The 17,452-nt window shown below is 42.7% G+C and overlaps 1 protein-coding gene across 12 annotated transcripts in view; it reads left to right on the forward strand.

Annotated features, from left to right (window-relative positions):
* The window catches only part of PPP6R3 (protein phosphatase 6 regulatory subunit 3), a 129,516-nt gene extending 119,631 nt beyond the window's left edge, over positions 1-9,885 (forward strand). For 8 of the 12 annotated variants that reach the window (XM_063092367.1, XM_063092370.1, XM_063092366.1 and 5 more), the window contains 2 exons: positions 5,058-5,177; positions 5,769-6,323. In XM_063092367.1, coding sequence (XP_062948437.1) covers positions 5,058-5,177; positions 5,769-5,988 — 340 coding nt within the window. In that variant the 3' untranslated portion in view covers positions 5,989-6,323. Of the gene's footprint in view, positions 1-5,057; positions 5,178-5,768; positions 6,324-8,370 lie in introns of those variants that run through there. The other 4 variants (XM_063092375.1, XM_063092376.1, XM_063092377.1 and 1 more) reach the window with 1 other exon arrangement.
* Positions 9,886-17,452: the final 7,567 nt, after the last annotated feature.

Genomic DNA, 17,452 nt, shown 5'->3' on the forward strand with positions numbered 1-17,452 from the left:
GTGAAGCATTACAAGTATTCCCTTGAAAGACGAGAATCAGACAGTGGGACCTGCAGGCACTGGTTCTCTTCAGTAGTGTGCTGGTGGTGGTCTTAGCAAGTGCAGCATAAAATAAATACATACATAAAAGATATAAAGATTTGAAAGAAATCAATTAAATGGTTATTGTTTATAGACTGATTTTCTACACAGAAAATTCTGAATCTATAGACAAGTATTAGAATTAGTAGGAAAGTTTAGTAAGTTTACTGGTTGCATACAGAAATCATTTGCATCCTGTAAGCCAATACAAGGTGTTCCAGGATATATCTGTGTGTTTGTTTTTAAAGAAAATGTTAAACCTTGTCTATAAGATAACTAGGAATACTATATTTATGGGAATAGAATTTAAAATGTTATTGAAAGATACACAGGTTGAGCATCCCTAAATCCAAAGACCTTTAAAATGTGAAACTTTCTGACTGCTGACGTGACTCTCAAAGGAAATGCATTTCAGATTTTGGATTTTCACATTAGGTACATTTAACTGGTATGTATTCTGCAAATATGAAAAAATATGAAAAAACCTGAAATTCAAAACACTTCTGGTCCCAAGCATTTCAGATAAAGGATACTCAATCTGTAATAAAGACATAAATATATATATGAGTATTTTTCATGTTTATTAATGGAAAGATATCTTTGACATTTCTCAACAAATTAATTTATAAAATTTCCATCAAAATCCCAATAGAGATTTTCATGGAAATTGAGAAACTGATTATGATATTTGCAAAGACCAAAGAGAGCCAAGAATAGCTGATCATTTTGAAGAAACAAGTGAGGGCCTTCACCATATTAGAAGTCCAGACTTATTAGTAAGCTGTTGTTATTGAGACAGTGTTGCCTTGAGAAAGAACTAAACAAAGAGACCCCTCTACTGCATGAACTGTACACGTGTTAGAATGACAATACCATTTAGTGAGGCAAGAATGGACTAATATATAGTGATTATCCGTTTTGGAAAAAAAATAAAATTAGACCTCTTGTCTCAACATAAATACATGAATGGCATAACTGTACAACTTTTAGAAAGCAACATAAAAGAATATCTTCACAGTCTGTGGATAAGGGGATTTTTAACCATTTAAAAAGCCAAACCATAAAGGAAAATATAGGAAAAATTGACTTTATATAATTTCTAATATCCAAAAAAACACACTGAAAGAAAAGTCACAACCAGCAAAGAATCAGTAGCCAGGATATAGGAAAAACGTAATATCAATATGAAAGAGATAATCTCATTTTTAAAAAATGGGCAAAGGATGCAAACAAGCACCTGTGGAGGAAAACAAAGAGCAAACCAAATTCACAGTGATTCAGCCTCACAGGCCTATGAGACCTGTCAGTTACAGTAATAATTAAATGCTGTTTCATGCACATTCTTCTAATTCCAGTTGTTACGGAAAATAGAAATGTAAAACCTAGCTAGATTGGGGGCCGGCCCATGGCTCACTTGGGGGAGCGTGGTGCTGATAACACCAAGGCCACGGATTCGGATCTCTATATAGGGATGGCCAGTTAGCTCACTTGGGAGAGCGTGGTGCTGACAACACCAAGGCCATGGGTTTGGATCCCTATATAGGGATGACCGGTTGGCTCACTTGGGAGAGCGTGGTGCTGACAACACCAAGTCAAGGGTTAAGATCCCCTTACCGGTCATCTTTAAAAAAAAAAAAAAAAAAACTAGCTAGATTGTTTAATGAAAGCAGTGAAATCTTAATTCCAAAACCGGATAAGGATAATTAAAGAAAATGATCAGTTCATGTCACTTACAAGCAATCTAAATGCAAAGTCCTATACAAGGTATTTACTGACTGAATCCAAGAGTGTGTTAAAAAGATTTGTAATAGTTAGGGTTCATCCTGTAATGCAAAGATGGCTCAACATCAGAAAAATCTGTCAGTGTAATCTCCATATATTAGACTAAAAAGATCATGAGATTTTTTGATGAGGCTTTTGGTAAGTTTCCATACCTGTATATGCTTAAAACTCTGAGCAAACCAGAAGTGAACAGCAAAAACTATACTTGATGAAGAAACTTTAGATGCATTCACTGTAAGATAAGGAACAAGTGTGTCCATTTTCAATGCCAGTGTATAGGCAGTCCTGGAAAGAAAAAGAAATCGAGTGCAGGTAGGGAAGCAATAGAACTACTAATATTTTCACATAGTAATGATCAATTACAGCCATGTCAGTAATAAACTTTTGTAAATAATTAGGACTCAGCAAAACTTGTAGGTAAGAGATCAATTTTAAAAGTAGCCTTTCTCTACATCAGTAATAACCAGCTAGAATGTATAATAAAAAGTAAAGTACTGTCCACAAAATATATCAGACTATAAATTATTTAGGAATTATCTTATTCCAGATATCTATAGAGAAAACTTGCATGCAGTCTGTACAACCGGAGACAATGGGACAGCTTAGTGCTGTAAAGACATCTGTCATCATCAAATTAGTCTTTAAGTTTAATGCAATCCCAGTCAAAATTTCAGTTAGAATTTTAAAAGGAATTTGATAAACATACTGTAAAATTTATGTGGAAAAATAAAGGTTCTCAAATTGTTTAGATAACCAAAAGGGAAAATTAAATAAGAGACTTGTCCTGCCAGGTATTCAGTCATACTGCAAAGTCAGTGATTAAAATTGTATGATATTAGCGTCCAAATAGGTCCAGGGGCCAATGTGATGGGAAGAGAGATTCATAATGGGATGGCTTAGCGGGTGGTTGGCAGGAGGCTGGCTCACTACAAAGAAAAAAGTCAAACTAGATCTTCCCTAATCTACATCCTAAAGCAACTCCAGATGGATTAAAAATAATAAAAACAAAAATATACAGAGTTTCCTGTGTGCCAGGCCCTGCCTGTTCTCAAAATGCTTCATGTGTATTAGCTCATTTATTTCTCTTAGGAACCCTATGAGATAGGTACTGTAATTATCTTCCCTACTTTCCAGATGAGGAAACTAAGACACCAGAGTTACGTGATGTGGCCAAAATCTTGTGGTAGTTAGTAGAAGAAAATGTAGAATATCCTTCAAACCTATAGGCAGAAAAGGACTTCTTTTAAAAAAAACAAAACAAAACAAAAAACAATACCTTCAAAAGCAGAAACTATAATGCAAGCATTTAATTAGACTGTATCAAAGTTAAGAATTCCTGGTTGATGAAATACTATAGACAAGATTAAGAAGCAGATGGCAAATTGAAAAAAATTATGTCTAAGTCAACAACAGACTGATATTTAATATTCAAGGAATTTCTATAAACCAATAAGAAAAACCCCAAATCAAATAATGGGCCAGAGATATCAATTTACAGACAAGGAAACCTAAAAGGCTAAAAAGAAAATGAAGAAATGCTCAAAACTCATTCATTACCAGAGAGATGTAAGTGATGATATATCACTTTATACTTCTCATTAGACTAGCAGAAAGTAGGTGGATAATGCTGAATGTGGGGGGCTGTGGAGCTACTGTAAGCCTGGTGGCCTGCTAGTGGGGAATGCAAACTGGGGCAGTCATTCTGGATAGTACTGTGGGGTTCTTCATAGATAGAAGGGTGGCCCAGAATTTTCCACTTTTGGGTGTTGAGTCCTGAGAAATGCCTAAACAGGTCCGTTAGGAGCCATGGACAGTGACATTCCTTGCAGCATTGTGCATGGAGGTGTGGAGGTGGAGGCCAGTTTTGGTGTTTGTTGCTCCGAGAAGCCAGGCAGAGTGTGGTAGGTGCACACCGTGGATCCTGTGCCGCAGTCAGCAGGAGCAGATGCATCTTCCAGACATGCTGAGTCAAGAGATAAATGTAATTTATCAACTGCAATTTACAATTCAGTACCAGTTACGAGACTCAGAGTATACACATGTAATGACTATACATTTTACAAGAATCAAAATGATAAACACATTGCTTTGAGGGCAGAAAATAGAGAATGGAGTAAAGTGGAATAAGTTTAAAAAGAAAAACGAACCAGGTAATTCAGACTTATCACTAGTCATTAAATTTTAATTAATTTTCCTACTTATATATTGTCTGGAACCATCTGGAAGGCACCCAAGAAATCATCTTAAAGTTAGGTTTTTCATGAGCAAATTCAGGACAGTACTCATCTCTAAAAGTGATGGAACTTCCCAAAGGGAACCTCTAGCTGCACTTTAACTCACATTAGTGCCATCTCGATTGTGTAAAAATGGGAATTTCAGACAACAGGCAAAAGTCTAAATTTCCAGTCCACAGAGTCGAGGAAAGCATCTGCGACTTCTTCATTTCCATCAAGAGCCATCTAAGGGGGAAAAAAATAATCCTTCCATGTTTCATTTCCCCCAAGTTCTCTCTGCGCTTTGGATAGGTCTTTACCTGCTCTGGCAGCTGTCCTTGGTACTCTCTTTTCCTTCATAGTATTTGTATTTCTTACACATTGGTAGAGGGCAACTCGAGAAGTCCTTAATATGGTTCAGGCACTGTGGCACCCACCCCACATTGACTAAGGTTTCCACCCAGCAAGCTGGTGGAAGTCTTTCTGGCCCACTGTTTTAATGGTGGTCGCAGGCCTGAAAGCAAAATGCTTTAACTAAAGGCTCATTCCTTCAAGCAGGTCCATTTGATATCTTCACTGAGTCTGCAGTTTTGCTTATGTGCAGTCGTGGACATATTTTTCCCCCAAATTCCTCATTTCTAGGAGTATTCTGAAACTCTTGTACATTTCTTTTTCTGTTTTGCACACTTGGCTTCAGAGTGTTGAAATCCTATCGGTATGTACAGTAATATGGGACTGTTCTTTATCAGATACCAGCTACATTACATGTCCCTCTTTCGGTTCCCATCTGTGTGTGATCCTTCCTTTTGTCCTCCCCCAGTGTCTGTGGTCCTGTGATCCTTCACCCTGAGCATGCTCAGCCCCAGGGCTTTGCCTCCATGGCAGTCACGACTTCAGAGCCATTTGCATGTGACCTCAACCTTTGGCTCCTAGATGTTGGCACTAGGATGTATAATGTGCCTGTTGTCCTCTTTCCTGCAGTGAGGAAGGCAAACTCTCTACCTCTCAAGATGCTGCTTGTAAAGACGTGGGAGAGACCCCTGAGACGGCAGAGGTGAAGTGTGCAGTACCCCGGCCCCCCAGCAGTAGTCCAGAGCAGAGGTAACGACCTATGTCCTCAAACCTGCCCAGGCCCTGTGCTGGCTTTGCCTGTTGTCTCCTGGGAGGGTAGTCAGCCTGTGGTGGGAGGGTGAGGGCTAGAAGGATTATTCATTGTTCAGCAGCTTACTGGCACAGTAGCATTATCTCGGACCTTATGGTAATCAAGGTGATTGAGCTCTACCCCAGAAGCCAAAAACTAACTGGTTTTTAGAGATTCGGTAACATCACTGGCTCTTTCAGAAATTAGTGGGAATGGAAGAGTCTGTCGTGCTGACATACCTCCCTTTTTTGTGTGAGGCGCTAAGTCAGGGATGACATTGAGCCCCTGCAGGGTGGAATCTTCATTGGCCCCTATAAAGTTGCCCAGCTGCCAGACACAAGCTGTTCTTGGTGCCTGTTCTCCCGTGGTCGTGCCTATGAGACACACAGGGAGAACTTGCCTGGAGGCCCTTTCATATATGTAGTGAAATATTCTCAACTCTTAAACGATTCCCTGTGTGGTTTTGTTTTTTCAAAATATTTATCTTGTCTTAAATGTGAAAATCCCACTACCAGAGCCGTGTGATTTGGAATGTGATGTTTTCTTTCTAGTCACCTTTTGCTTAGACTGAGCCAGTGGTCTGAAGGGATAGGCCAAGCCAAAGCCTCAGCCGCCGAGGGCCTGCCAGCCCGCACACACAGCCTCGCAGGTAGAGCGAGGGTGGCCTCGGATACACCGGAGCTCACGCCAGAACATGAGGATGTGCCCCTGGACCACCAGGAACTTTGTTCAGCACTTCCCAGAGTTAACTTTTTGATTAAATATATCTAAGATTGTATATTCCTTCCATAAGGAATAAAGTGACCTTTAAAAGCTATTTCAGAGAAGTTGTACTTTCCCCCTGGCCTGACTCCCGTCAAAATCTTTTAGCCATTCGGGGCTGGCCAGTTGCTTACTTGCTGGAGTGTGGTGCTAACACCGCCAAGGTCAAGGGATAGGATTCCCACACAGGCCAGCCCCCCATCCCCCAAAATCTTGGCATTCTATGGGAACATAACCAGTGGGAACCAGCAGGGGGCACTCTCTGTTCGCTGATGGGAAGACCTCTATTCATTGGGTAGCAAACCCTGTTTTTATTCCTGTCGTGGAAATTACAGCCATAATGAAGGGTTTGTTTTTGGAATTTTTTTTTTTTTTTTTAATTTGCACGTAAAACAAATAAAGTATAAGAACTATTTGAGCGTGTTGGCTCTCATGAAGGCTTCGGGGGTCAGAGGTGGGGTGACACTCCAGCACTGGGGAATCCAGCCCCAACTGTGCTTGTGAGGGTTGGGCAAGTCTCTCCTTCCTGGGGGTTTCAGTGTGTGTTTTAAATGGTACTTTGTAGGTCTGATTCACAGTCGATTATGTCATCTCCCTCATTTCTACTTGTAAATATCCTTTATATTGAGGGCTTGTTGGAAGGCAGGATAATCCAGGTCTATCCCAATTTGTTGTAGTTGCTTCAGGAGTATATTTTTGGTTTCTCTGACATAAATGATACAGGAGGCTCTGGGATCATGTCCTTGGCTCTCTAGAGTGCAGAAGAATTATTCGCCTGAGGGGAACCCACTTGCTTTCCTCTCTGGTTAGGAACATCTGGTATGGAGAGCCCTGCCTCTCGGTTTGGCAGGACTGGAATGGTGTAGGAAGCTGGGGTGAGCCAGTGAGGGAAGAGGGAGCATCACCTGTGTCCGTGCCTTCGTCTGCCATCCTTCCACACACACTTGAGGGTGGCAGCCACTGGCCGAGGCCCAGTGATAAGCAGTAGCAAATGGACACCTGCTCACCTAGGGCACGTGGGAGGAAGTGCTCGGGAAGAGTCCATAAAACTGAACAAGGAATAGGGGGGCAGGAGTCTGTGTGAGATAGGGCGAGGGAAAGCCTCTCCAAGAAGGTGACATTGGAGCTGGTGGCAGGGTGACATAAGGTAAGTGTTCTGATAATCATATTTGTGCTCTAAATCAACATATGGCAGTGTTGAAGATTGAAGATCACCAAATATTGTGGTCCTGGGGATTGGCAACGTTCTGTTGCCTTTCACGCTTAAGGGCTTGTATTGCCATAACATCTTACTTTACACTACTGGTCATCAAGCCTGTACTCTGTGCCAGCCAGTGTGCTAGGCATTTTGTACACATTATATACTTACTAAGCCCTATGGGGTGAGGGAGTATTGTACCCCTTTACAGAGGAGAAAACGGAACAGAGAGATGACGAAATTTACTTACGATCTCACAGATTGTAAATGGCAAAGGCAGGATGCTTACCCAGTTGTGTGTGGTTCAGACTCTGTCCCGTGTCCTTGATACATTGAGGCACCGTCAAATATAAGTAGAGTGGACCGTGTGTATGTGGAGCTGACCCTTTGGTTCTCAGTTACAACTAGCAGTAGCAGGTATGGAAAGCATTCTAGTTATATACATTTAGGATGCTAGTTAAAAAGTACTTATATATTTCCCAGTTACATCTAGCATACTTTTCCAAATCTACTTTATAAAATTTTGCTAAAGCCTTCAAGAATATCTTATATATTCAGGTTGTAATTTGGTCAGGAAAGCAAAATTTAGATAATTGGTCACCGCTTTGTTTATAGACCAGCCTGTCTCTTCTTCCCTCCCAATTTTGCGTCTAACGTTTACTTAGGGGGGACATATTGTTCAGGTATACATACACCTTCGTTTTCAACATTTTGTCCTGTTTGCAGACTGTTCCCCCCCCCCCCCCCACAGTAGCAATAGTAGAATCCTGTTTTTCAAGTGAAATGTTATGTGGATTTCAATCTATGGGACAGAAAAAAGCTTTTTTGAAAGAGGGATGACCAAATAGCTCCTGAAGGCTCTGGGAGCAACAGTTAAAATCCACTGACTAGACTATACCTGTGCTTCTATGAAGCTGAGGGTAGGGTAGTTTTCACAGAGCACCTGCTCTTCTGCAGCCTTTGCTAAGTGCCTAGTTAGTTAACCGATGAAGAAGCCTAGATGCTACTCAGATTTTTCTGGAATTTTAAATTCATTTATGAAGCATTTCCATTAAGTACTAAGTTCTAGATCTTGTGCTAGGCATTGGATAAATAATATTAAATGTTCCCTTCCCTCAGGAAGCTTAACGAAGTTAATTTTCTTTCTCACATTCTGCTTCAGGTGCCTCAAATGTCTGTCTCTTACCCCTTAGGACTGACCAGCCAAGTGTGCCAAGTGACACATCAGTTAATGGCCCTGTATGATAAGTGATGTCTGCTGCTGCTGACTGAGGACTGCAGACTGCCACCATTCAGGGGCTCTGGAGGGGTCACCTGGAGCCCACCAAGCCGTCACTGCTGCACTCACTCTGCAAGAGATCAGGACCAGCAACCTTTATATACTAGATTCTAAGACGTTGTACAGAGAAGTTCAGACGTGTACAAATATTGCACATTGACAAATACCAAGAATTTTTGCGTATGTTTATATTGTATTGTTCTAAATAATGGGTAGCCTGTGAAATAAGATCTTGCCACCCATGTAATAATAGTAGTAATACTATAGGTAAAATGGCTGTAAGAATAGTTTTATAAAAGTGAATACACAGATCTATTGTATTTGAAACATAACTATTTGACAATTATTAGTGTGACCAAAGTATTAGGCAGTTTTCATACATTTTTCACCTTGTACAAAATTCTGAATTCATTTTTCTTCCAGGTTGGCAAGGAACTGTAGAATTGAAATGCCCTCTAAGTGTTATTTTGGTGGTTCTAACTTACAAAAGTGATTTTGAATAAGGAATATTTAGTGTTCTTTTTATAACCAGTTTTTGATTGATAATTGTTTTCTGTATTGTTTAAAACGGATCAAAAATGTAAGTCTATTGGTAGAGATTAAGTATTTATTGCTACAACTTAGTTGATAAATTGTCATTATTGTAAAGCCATATGTTCTGTTAAAGTCTTGTTTGCTTGAAATGATTATTCCTACAGGTGAAACACTAGAATATTTGGAGTGTATATGGCTTGTGGTTTGGGTTTTTTATTGGTTTTTCTTTTTGTTTTTTTTGTTTTGTTTTGGTAGTTCATCTGCCTTTTAACCCATTCACCAAAAAATTTACCTTGTTAACAAGCATCACCAATGAACATTTCAGAGCAATCTGCATATTTAACATACCTAAATCGTATTAGGCAAGTCAGATGAAAAATGCTCGTGCTGCTAATGGAATTAGAGTGCGTTCATTTTACAGGCTAGTATTTTAAAAGTAGAAATCAAAATCTGGCACCTAGGCATGTTAACTGTTTTACTGTACCTTGTGAGGTTTTCACTCGTAAATTCTAAACCAGTGTATTTTTTTAGAACTGGTTTGTGTATATATATAGTGATTATGGATACTAATTCAATGTAATTTATAATTTTCTATGTCAATATAAAAATACATCACAGCCTTCTCAAACAGCTGAAGCAATATATTGTATATTGCCATATCGTCTGGTGAAAGGGTTAAATTACTTCACCTCTTGCACTTTTAGATGCAAATCAGTTTTTCATTTCTGTAATAGAAAATTATTCACGTATTTTTACATCATTTGTTTTTCCTGACCAGTATTTAAAACCAAAAGGATATTCTGAAAAATGGCCAACAATTTTTTTAGAAATAGCATCCCAAGCAGCGTGCCTAAACATTACATTGCATATGGAAATAAAAGAATCAAATGTCTAATGCCTTATTTCTTATTTACTTTTTCATTTTAACTGGTGTAGAACTTCTTCGTGAGGTTTCCCGAGGCGAACCTAGCACTCCGAGGACAGTGGAGTCGGCAGGAAGCCCTGGGACAGATGGCAAGGGTGGCTTACTTGACCTTTACACGCCTCCTCAGGAACCTCTTTCTCTTGTGAGCTCCACTCAGAAGAGACTGTCCTCGTGCATTCTCCTCTTGAACCTGATGCCACCAGAGGACGGGGCTCCTCCACTTGTCTCAGGGATGCCTGGTTTGTGTGGCACAGGACCTCGGGGATTGCTGGGATTGACGCACTCTTGTCTCGCCGGGTGGTGAGCTTGCTGGCCACAGCCAGGGTTCAGCTGCAGTGGTGGCCCTCGCTGCCTCTAGGGTTTGGGTTTGGTTGGCTTTTCCACCCATCCAAGGTAACAGTGTCTTCTTTCATCCCACTTACTGCTAGGGAAAGAGAAGCTGGGGTTTTTCTTTGGGGTAGTATTTTATTTTACTTGTCTTATGTGGCAGGGAGAGGACATGAGGATGAAAGAATAAAGTCTGTTGGGGGTTGGAGAGCACCAGCCTGAGGACAGGTGGGGAGCACACTCTCATCTAGTTTCTACTTTAATTTCTGTGTATTGGCCGTACTGAATTGCGAGACTGACAGATGTCTGCGATACAATACCTGTATTAAAGATAACAAAAATAAAGCCTGATTCTCTGTTTCTAGAAATCTTCTCGTGTCCCTTGCTTGGCCTTTGGTAACCAGACGGTGTGGGGGCTGTAAGGAGCGCATCACCACAGGGTTAATGGGTCGGCACTTCCTGCCATAAGCACTCAGGTGTGCACACGGGGTTGCCTGAGTCAGTGAGGCGTGCGCAGGCTCATCTTGCTCAAGGCTGTAACCCAGGGGCCTGGGGTAGCTGGTACTGGGCACATGGATGCTCTGCACAGTTTTGTTGACAAGGGGATTGACATCAGCTCCTGTGTTGAGAGGGTTTCTCTGGTTCTGTAGCTTGTTACCTCCATGGGTAGCATCCGCCAACCTGTAATTGTTGGCTCTGAGCCCTGCCAATAACACTTTAGTCATAAAATTTCTCATGTGTTCCATAATGATTTTTAAAATGTGATGCTATATTACAACTCATTTTTCTTCTCCCTCCACCTGTTTGCATAAAAAAGTGTCCCCTGGCTGTTATTCCCTAGCAGGTCTTCTGCACTGCCTCTCTACTAGTCTGGGCACGTCCCCTGCATAGTCAGGGGCATGAGCCTGGAGCAGCAGCTCGTGTTCACAGACCCCCTCAGCTGCTCGTAATGGTGGGAGCCTTGGGCGGTTAACTGCTCTCTCCTCAGCTGCCTTTTCTGTCAGATGGAGGAAGCGGTAGTAACTAGTTCATAGACTTAAAGTAGCTAGCACAGTTCTAGACTTAGTGTTTAATAAAGGTCAGCTGTTGGCTCTTCACTCTCAGCCCCACAGTGTCTCCTGCTAGCCTTTTTAGACCCCCACTTTGACCCTGCCCTATTATTTAAAACCTTTACCTTCAGAAAAGTCAAGCATCTTCACTCCAATCAGATGGATTTAATTGTTCTGCTTCAGGGGTTAACTACATCCCACGTGCCAAATCTGGCCCACCACTGTATACAAAAATTAATCCAAAGGAGTTCGTAGCTCTAAACATAAGTGCTTAAACAATGAAGTTTCTAGAAGAAAACAAAGGTGTTTAAACTTTGGGATGGGCAAAGTTTTCTTAGGACAGAGCACAAGCTATGGAAGAGAAATTGGGCTTCCATCAAAAGGAAAATTTTCTGCTCTTCACAATAAACAGGCAGGCTGTGGACTGCCAGAAAAAAATACATTTCCCATCTATTAGAATGGCTAAAATTAAAAAGACTGACAGTGCCAAATACTGATGAGAATGTAGAGCCACCAGAGCTCACGCTTGCTGTCTGAAAGGATATATCCAGTTTGGAAACCTGTTGGGCAAGCGTCTCGTTTGTTTTTTGTCTTTTAATTAGGCGTACTCCCTATGACTCAGCAGTTCTACTCCTAAATACTCATGTAGTGAAAACATACATCCACAGGAGATTCATGCAAGGGTCGCTTTGTTCGTAATGAAAAATAAGCATGTCCAACAACAGGAAGATGGATAGGCAGATAATGGTGTGTTCGTACGGTGGGATTCTACTCGGCAGTAGCAGAAATGAACCACGGTGGATGCAGCAGTACATGTAAATCTCTGTGGGGGGCGGGAGAGGTAAGACACGTAAGAGTACACACGTCTGTCTGTCTGTGACGCTCTAGAACTGGCCGGGCTGATTTCTGCCAGTTGAAAGCGGAATGATGTCTCCTGAAGGGGAAGAGAGAGGGACTGGCTAGAAAGGGGTGCAAGGACACTGCATGGGGGTGGGGGGGACACTCCACACCTTGTTTGTGATGGTGCTTACGTGAGCAGATGTGTTTGTCGGAACTCATTAAACTGCTTCAAACCTATGTGTTTTGTTGTATTCACTTATACCTTAATTTTTAGGAGACAGATAAGGGGAAGGAGAAAATAAACGTTAGAGGGGTACCACATCCCCCACATCACACGCGGCGATCAGGGAATTTTCACAGCTCCCCAGTGGAAAAGGAGAGGCCAGGTAGCAGGTGCATTTGGGAGTGTGCTTGGTTTAGTGTCTGCTGGAATCCAGCCTGGATTTGCCTGCCCGCAGAGAGGGTACATTCTGGATTGCCCCCTTCCATACGGCAGAGGCTTATGTCCTTATGGAGGGAAAGGTCTGTATTTGCCCAGGGCTGCCCAGGAACAAGCATAAAGGGGCAGCAGATGTACTGCGGGAGTGCTGTGAAGGAGGGGGCAGGGCTGTCCAGCTAGGCTGCTGCTCCCCTGTTAGGAGACAGCCACGCCCATGATTGACCATGGCCTAGTGGTTAAGTCTAACGGGGAAGGAACCAACCGTGGACTAATACTAGGAGTCATTGCTAGTCCTCCTGGCCCCGTGTTTCTCTGTGGGATCTAATACCAGGTGAATGCTCCTGGGTCCCCTACATCTTCACTTACCCTTACAGGAGGTTAGGGTGAGTTAGCTGACAGATTCTGGAGAGGATCTGCGCTTTTGCTTCAGCCACTTATGTAGTCTTTTTCTCCTGGGTCTGCTACCCACCGAGGGACACACTGGTGTAAGCTGTTCCTCCGCACAAGACCTATGGTTGTCCAGTTCTGCCAGTGGTTAGGTATGCAAGTCTGGCTATATCAGGAGTCAGGTGTCAGCAAGCCCATTTAGCTACACATTTAAAGTCAGACTTTCTAATAAAGTTTTTTCCATTTGTCTCCCAAGTCCTGATTCTCACTTGTTTTCTGAACCTTGGAATCAGGAGGAGATAGATTCCCCTAATTCCCCCTTCTCAAACAAAGAAAAACAAGAAAAAAGGATATAAGATGTTACACTAAACCTGGATTCTCTTCTTAAAAAACGAGTGGTGAGACGGGGTTGAAAATAGAACCTGGCAATATGTTTATATGAGAGTCTCAAAAGTGACAAAAGCTAAAAGTAAATAGAAAAATAGGGTGCAAGCAAGAAACACGAGTATTATTGTCAGGCAAAGCAGAATTGAAAGTTAAAAGCACTGTGGGGGTAAGAGACTGCAACTGTAGATATGGCAGCCTAACTATTAGAAGTGCAAGGAAAGGGACTTTTGTTTCCGACTGTAAGAGTAATTTTATCAGACTAAACGTCCTGCCAATAACAGCAATAAAAGTTGAGCTTTTTAAGACTGGCTGTCTGGAGGCACCAGAGAGCAAACAAGGCTGGAAGTACTCAGAGGTCCAAGATCCCGGAGAGAAAGGAAATTCACTGAAGGAAACCTGCTAGTCGGTGGCACCTTCCCCTGGTGGCTCTTGCTGATGAAGTGGTGCGAGACCAAGCAGAAAGCAGAGGCTCAGCTTCCAAGTCTTACAGAGCTGGGAAGACAAACACTGGAGTTAAGGGCTATGAAGGAAGCCAAGACTGGAGAGCCAAGGTCCTGGAGAAGAGAGAACCGGAGCAAAGTGAGCCTGGTAGTCACTCCTTTTCCTGAGGCCACTGGTGATTCCTAAGCTGTGCAGTGGAGAGGCCAAAAAGCTGAGCAGAAAACAGCAGCTGAGACGCTAAGAAGCCAAGAGAAGTTTTTAGACATCTCAGGGTCGGGGAGGCAGAAACTGCAGTTTAGGGACTACCAAGGAGGAAGGACTCTGGTAAACATGCCAGGGTTTCCACTGAAACCTCTGAAGGAAACCCTGGAGTAAGAGCAAACCAGAAATAGGTCTGTCTCATCTACCAGAAGAAACCAATCACCTCTCAAGGAAAAAAATACCATCCAAAGCCTCTACCATTTTTCATACACTGTTGGCATTGAATAAAAATTTTTAGACACACTGGAAGACAGTACCAAGTGATTGAGAACTGGAAGAAAACACACAGTTGATCCAAATATCAGAGATCAGACTTTAAAATGTGATTAATATATTCAAGACAATAGATGACCAATTGGAGAATTTATTTACACACACAAAAATCAAATGGAAATGTTACAACTGAAACATACAATAACTGGAATTAGGAATTGAATAAATGAGTTTAAAAGCAGATTAAACAGCAGAAGACAAGATTTATGAACTTAAGATAGGTCAATAGGAAACATTCATACTGAGGTATAGAGGAAAGAATGGAAAATATAGAAAAGCGCATAAGAGAAATACAGGACACAGTAAAAATGGAACATATATTTGCAGTCCCAGAAGTGAGGGAGAGAAAGAACGGGGTAGAAGAGACAGCAACAAGAATCTTCCAAAATGAACTAAAAGACATTAAGCTACAGATTCAAAAAACTGAATGCCAAGGAGGGTAATACATGTATCAACATCGTAGTGAAGCTACCAAAACTCAAGGAGAAAACCTAAAAGCAGCTGAGAAAAAGGCATCGCTTTTAACAGAAACGTTACTTTTCAATTGAAATCGTGAAAGCCAGAAGACAATGAGGGCCAGCCTGGAATTCTGTACTCAACAAATTATCCTTCAAAGTTATGGCAAAATAAAAATGTTTTAGAAAATCAAAAACAATGAGGTTTCAAAACTAGCAAATCTGCACTAAAACGAGCTTTCCTGGTAAGAGGAAGTCTGCCCAGAGAATGCCTGGCAATGCACCTGAGAGAAAACTCCAGGAAGGGAAAGTTGATGTGTAACAGGAAACTGATACGGACTGTGTAAAATAATGTCCTGCGGGGTTGAAAATATACTTGAATTAAGATAACTGACAACAGCACACAAGGCAGGAAGAGGTAGACCGCTTGCCTGTTAAGGTCCCTGAGCAAGCCAGTTAGTGTGGAAAGTACTAACAATCTTTAATAAGGACGCATGCTGCACTCTCTAGGGTAAGCACTAAAAGAACGTGTAAGTAGCAAGTCGATGGTGGGGTAAACAGAATTGTTCTAGATTGCAGCAGACGCCGAGGTGCACTGCTCAGATCTCCTTTGAAGAAAGGACTCACCCATCTTCAAGGAATGAGATTGGTTGACAGCGTCCAGCTAATAGCTCCCTTGAATTAGGGTCTGCCTCAGTTCTTTCTAACTCTGTCTCAGCATCCACTTCCTGGAAAACTGGCACAGTTGGCAGTGGGAATGGTCCAGGAAAGCCAGCGGTAAGATGGAGCCTCGGGACTGGCTCATTCGTTGCCTGGCTGGGGTGAAGCCATCTTATGCCAGTGTTTAAAGGCCACTAGCACTAAGTGGTGGTCCAGCTGCTGAAACGTTCACCAGTGGTGAGTTAAGACAATGTGTGGTCGAGAGGAAAGCCCTGGCCAGGGTGAACGTTTGGGCATTTGGAATGTATGGCAGGCAGGAATGCTCACTGTAAGGGTGATGGAAACAACCATCTGAGCTGCACTGAAACCCTACAGATAGATGATGACAAAAAACCGAGGAGGATTCACTAAGTGTGGCAGCTGGGGGTCTTTTCACAGCTTACAGATGCCCCCAGCTCACTGGGTTGGGAGAGCGGCTGAGGCTGAATTTTGCAGTGGTCGCACTTCAAAGACGGTTGACTGCTTGTGGAGGCAGATCTTTCATACCAATGTCAGGGCCTCTGATGGAAAGTCTGGGATCCTGACACATAGATCGGGACACTGTGGTGGAGAATTTAACTCCCCAGGCTTTTCTGAGAAGTGGCCCACACAAAACTGCCAGAATTCAAGGGACTGCAGTCACCATACATGGGAGGACAATTCAGAGGTGTCTCTCCCACGAGGCAATATATGCTCCTCTCAAGGAGCCCCGCCTCCCCTCCTGGCTGCCAAGCCTAAAACCTGGGTTAAGTTGCAGCAGAACTTATTTGGGGACCTGTTGGACCAAATATAGGAAATGCCCATGGGACTGGATTCTAAGGGTGCTCAATCAAAGGGCTCAGAACGTAAGACTGGATATGGGAGCGTTTATTTGGGGGCACTCTTTTAGGATCCACAACTTAACACCTTGTCAGGACCCCACGGGATAGCGCAAATTGCACTTAGAAGCCTGTAAAAAGCAACAGTCCACGCTGAGAGAGGCTGAAATGCCTGAGCTGCCACAGCGCATGGTAGAGAAAGGCTCAGGGACATGAGCGTGCTGGAGTCAATGCAGTGTTTGAGACTGAGGGCCACTAAGGTCCAGAGGATGCACCATTCACCGTGGCCATCAGGAATGCACTGGTTGGTGACAGGGTCACCAGCATCACTAAGAAGTTCAGTGATGGCCTCCTGTGCACTCCAGGGATGACAGTAAGGGTGGCTTTCACAGAGCTTGGCTTGATGATACTAGTGGGATGGGAGGACCCCAAAGCAATCGAGACCTGGTGGCAGCACAGACCACCAGTATCCAAGAGATTCAGTCACCATAACCACTGGAAAGTTTATGGTGACAGCCAATGGGCATGATCCCCAGTGAGCCGTGGAAATGGTTAGCTGGTCAGGGCAACTCTAGAACTTTAAAAATAGATGGACACCCAATAAGGGTTCTGTCTAATAGGGAATGAAAAAAGAGCGAGAATGGGTGTAAGGAGGCAGGGACACTGGCCCCAACAATGAGTCATAATCCCTTGCCCAGGTTTTGAACACGGGCCAGTCTTCAGGTCTCGAACTTGCTGACTGACTGAGGGAAGCACCCTGCAAAACAGCAAGTATACACAGAAGGGATCCCCTAATCCTTCCCAAAAGGAACCTACAACCGTTTACTCAAGTGACTGTAAAGCAAGAAAATCCAGACATTTTCAAGAACAAATTGTTGGATACAGGGTTCATGTTGAAATTGATACCTGGAGACCCGAAGCATCATCAGGGCCCTTCAGTAGAAGTGAGGATATGTGTGGTAATAAGTGAAGTCCCGGTTAAAGTCTGGATTATTGTCTCAGTCCATTCGTGTTGCTATACCTGAGCCTGAGTAAGTTAAAAACAACTGGCATTTGCTCACGGTTCTGGAGGCTGCGAAGTTCAGGATCAAGGTGCCGGTAGGTTCGGTCTCATCTCTGCTTCCCAGGTGGCCTACCCTAGACAGCAATTGCACTGGCAGG

The sequence above is a fragment of the Cynocephalus volans genome, chromosome 4, assembly GCF_027409185.1.
Source record: "Cynocephalus volans isolate mCynVol1 chromosome 4, mCynVol1.pri, whole genome shotgun sequence".
Taxonomy (NCBI): Eukaryota; Metazoa; Chordata; class Mammalia; order Dermoptera; family Cynocephalidae; genus Cynocephalus; species Cynocephalus volans.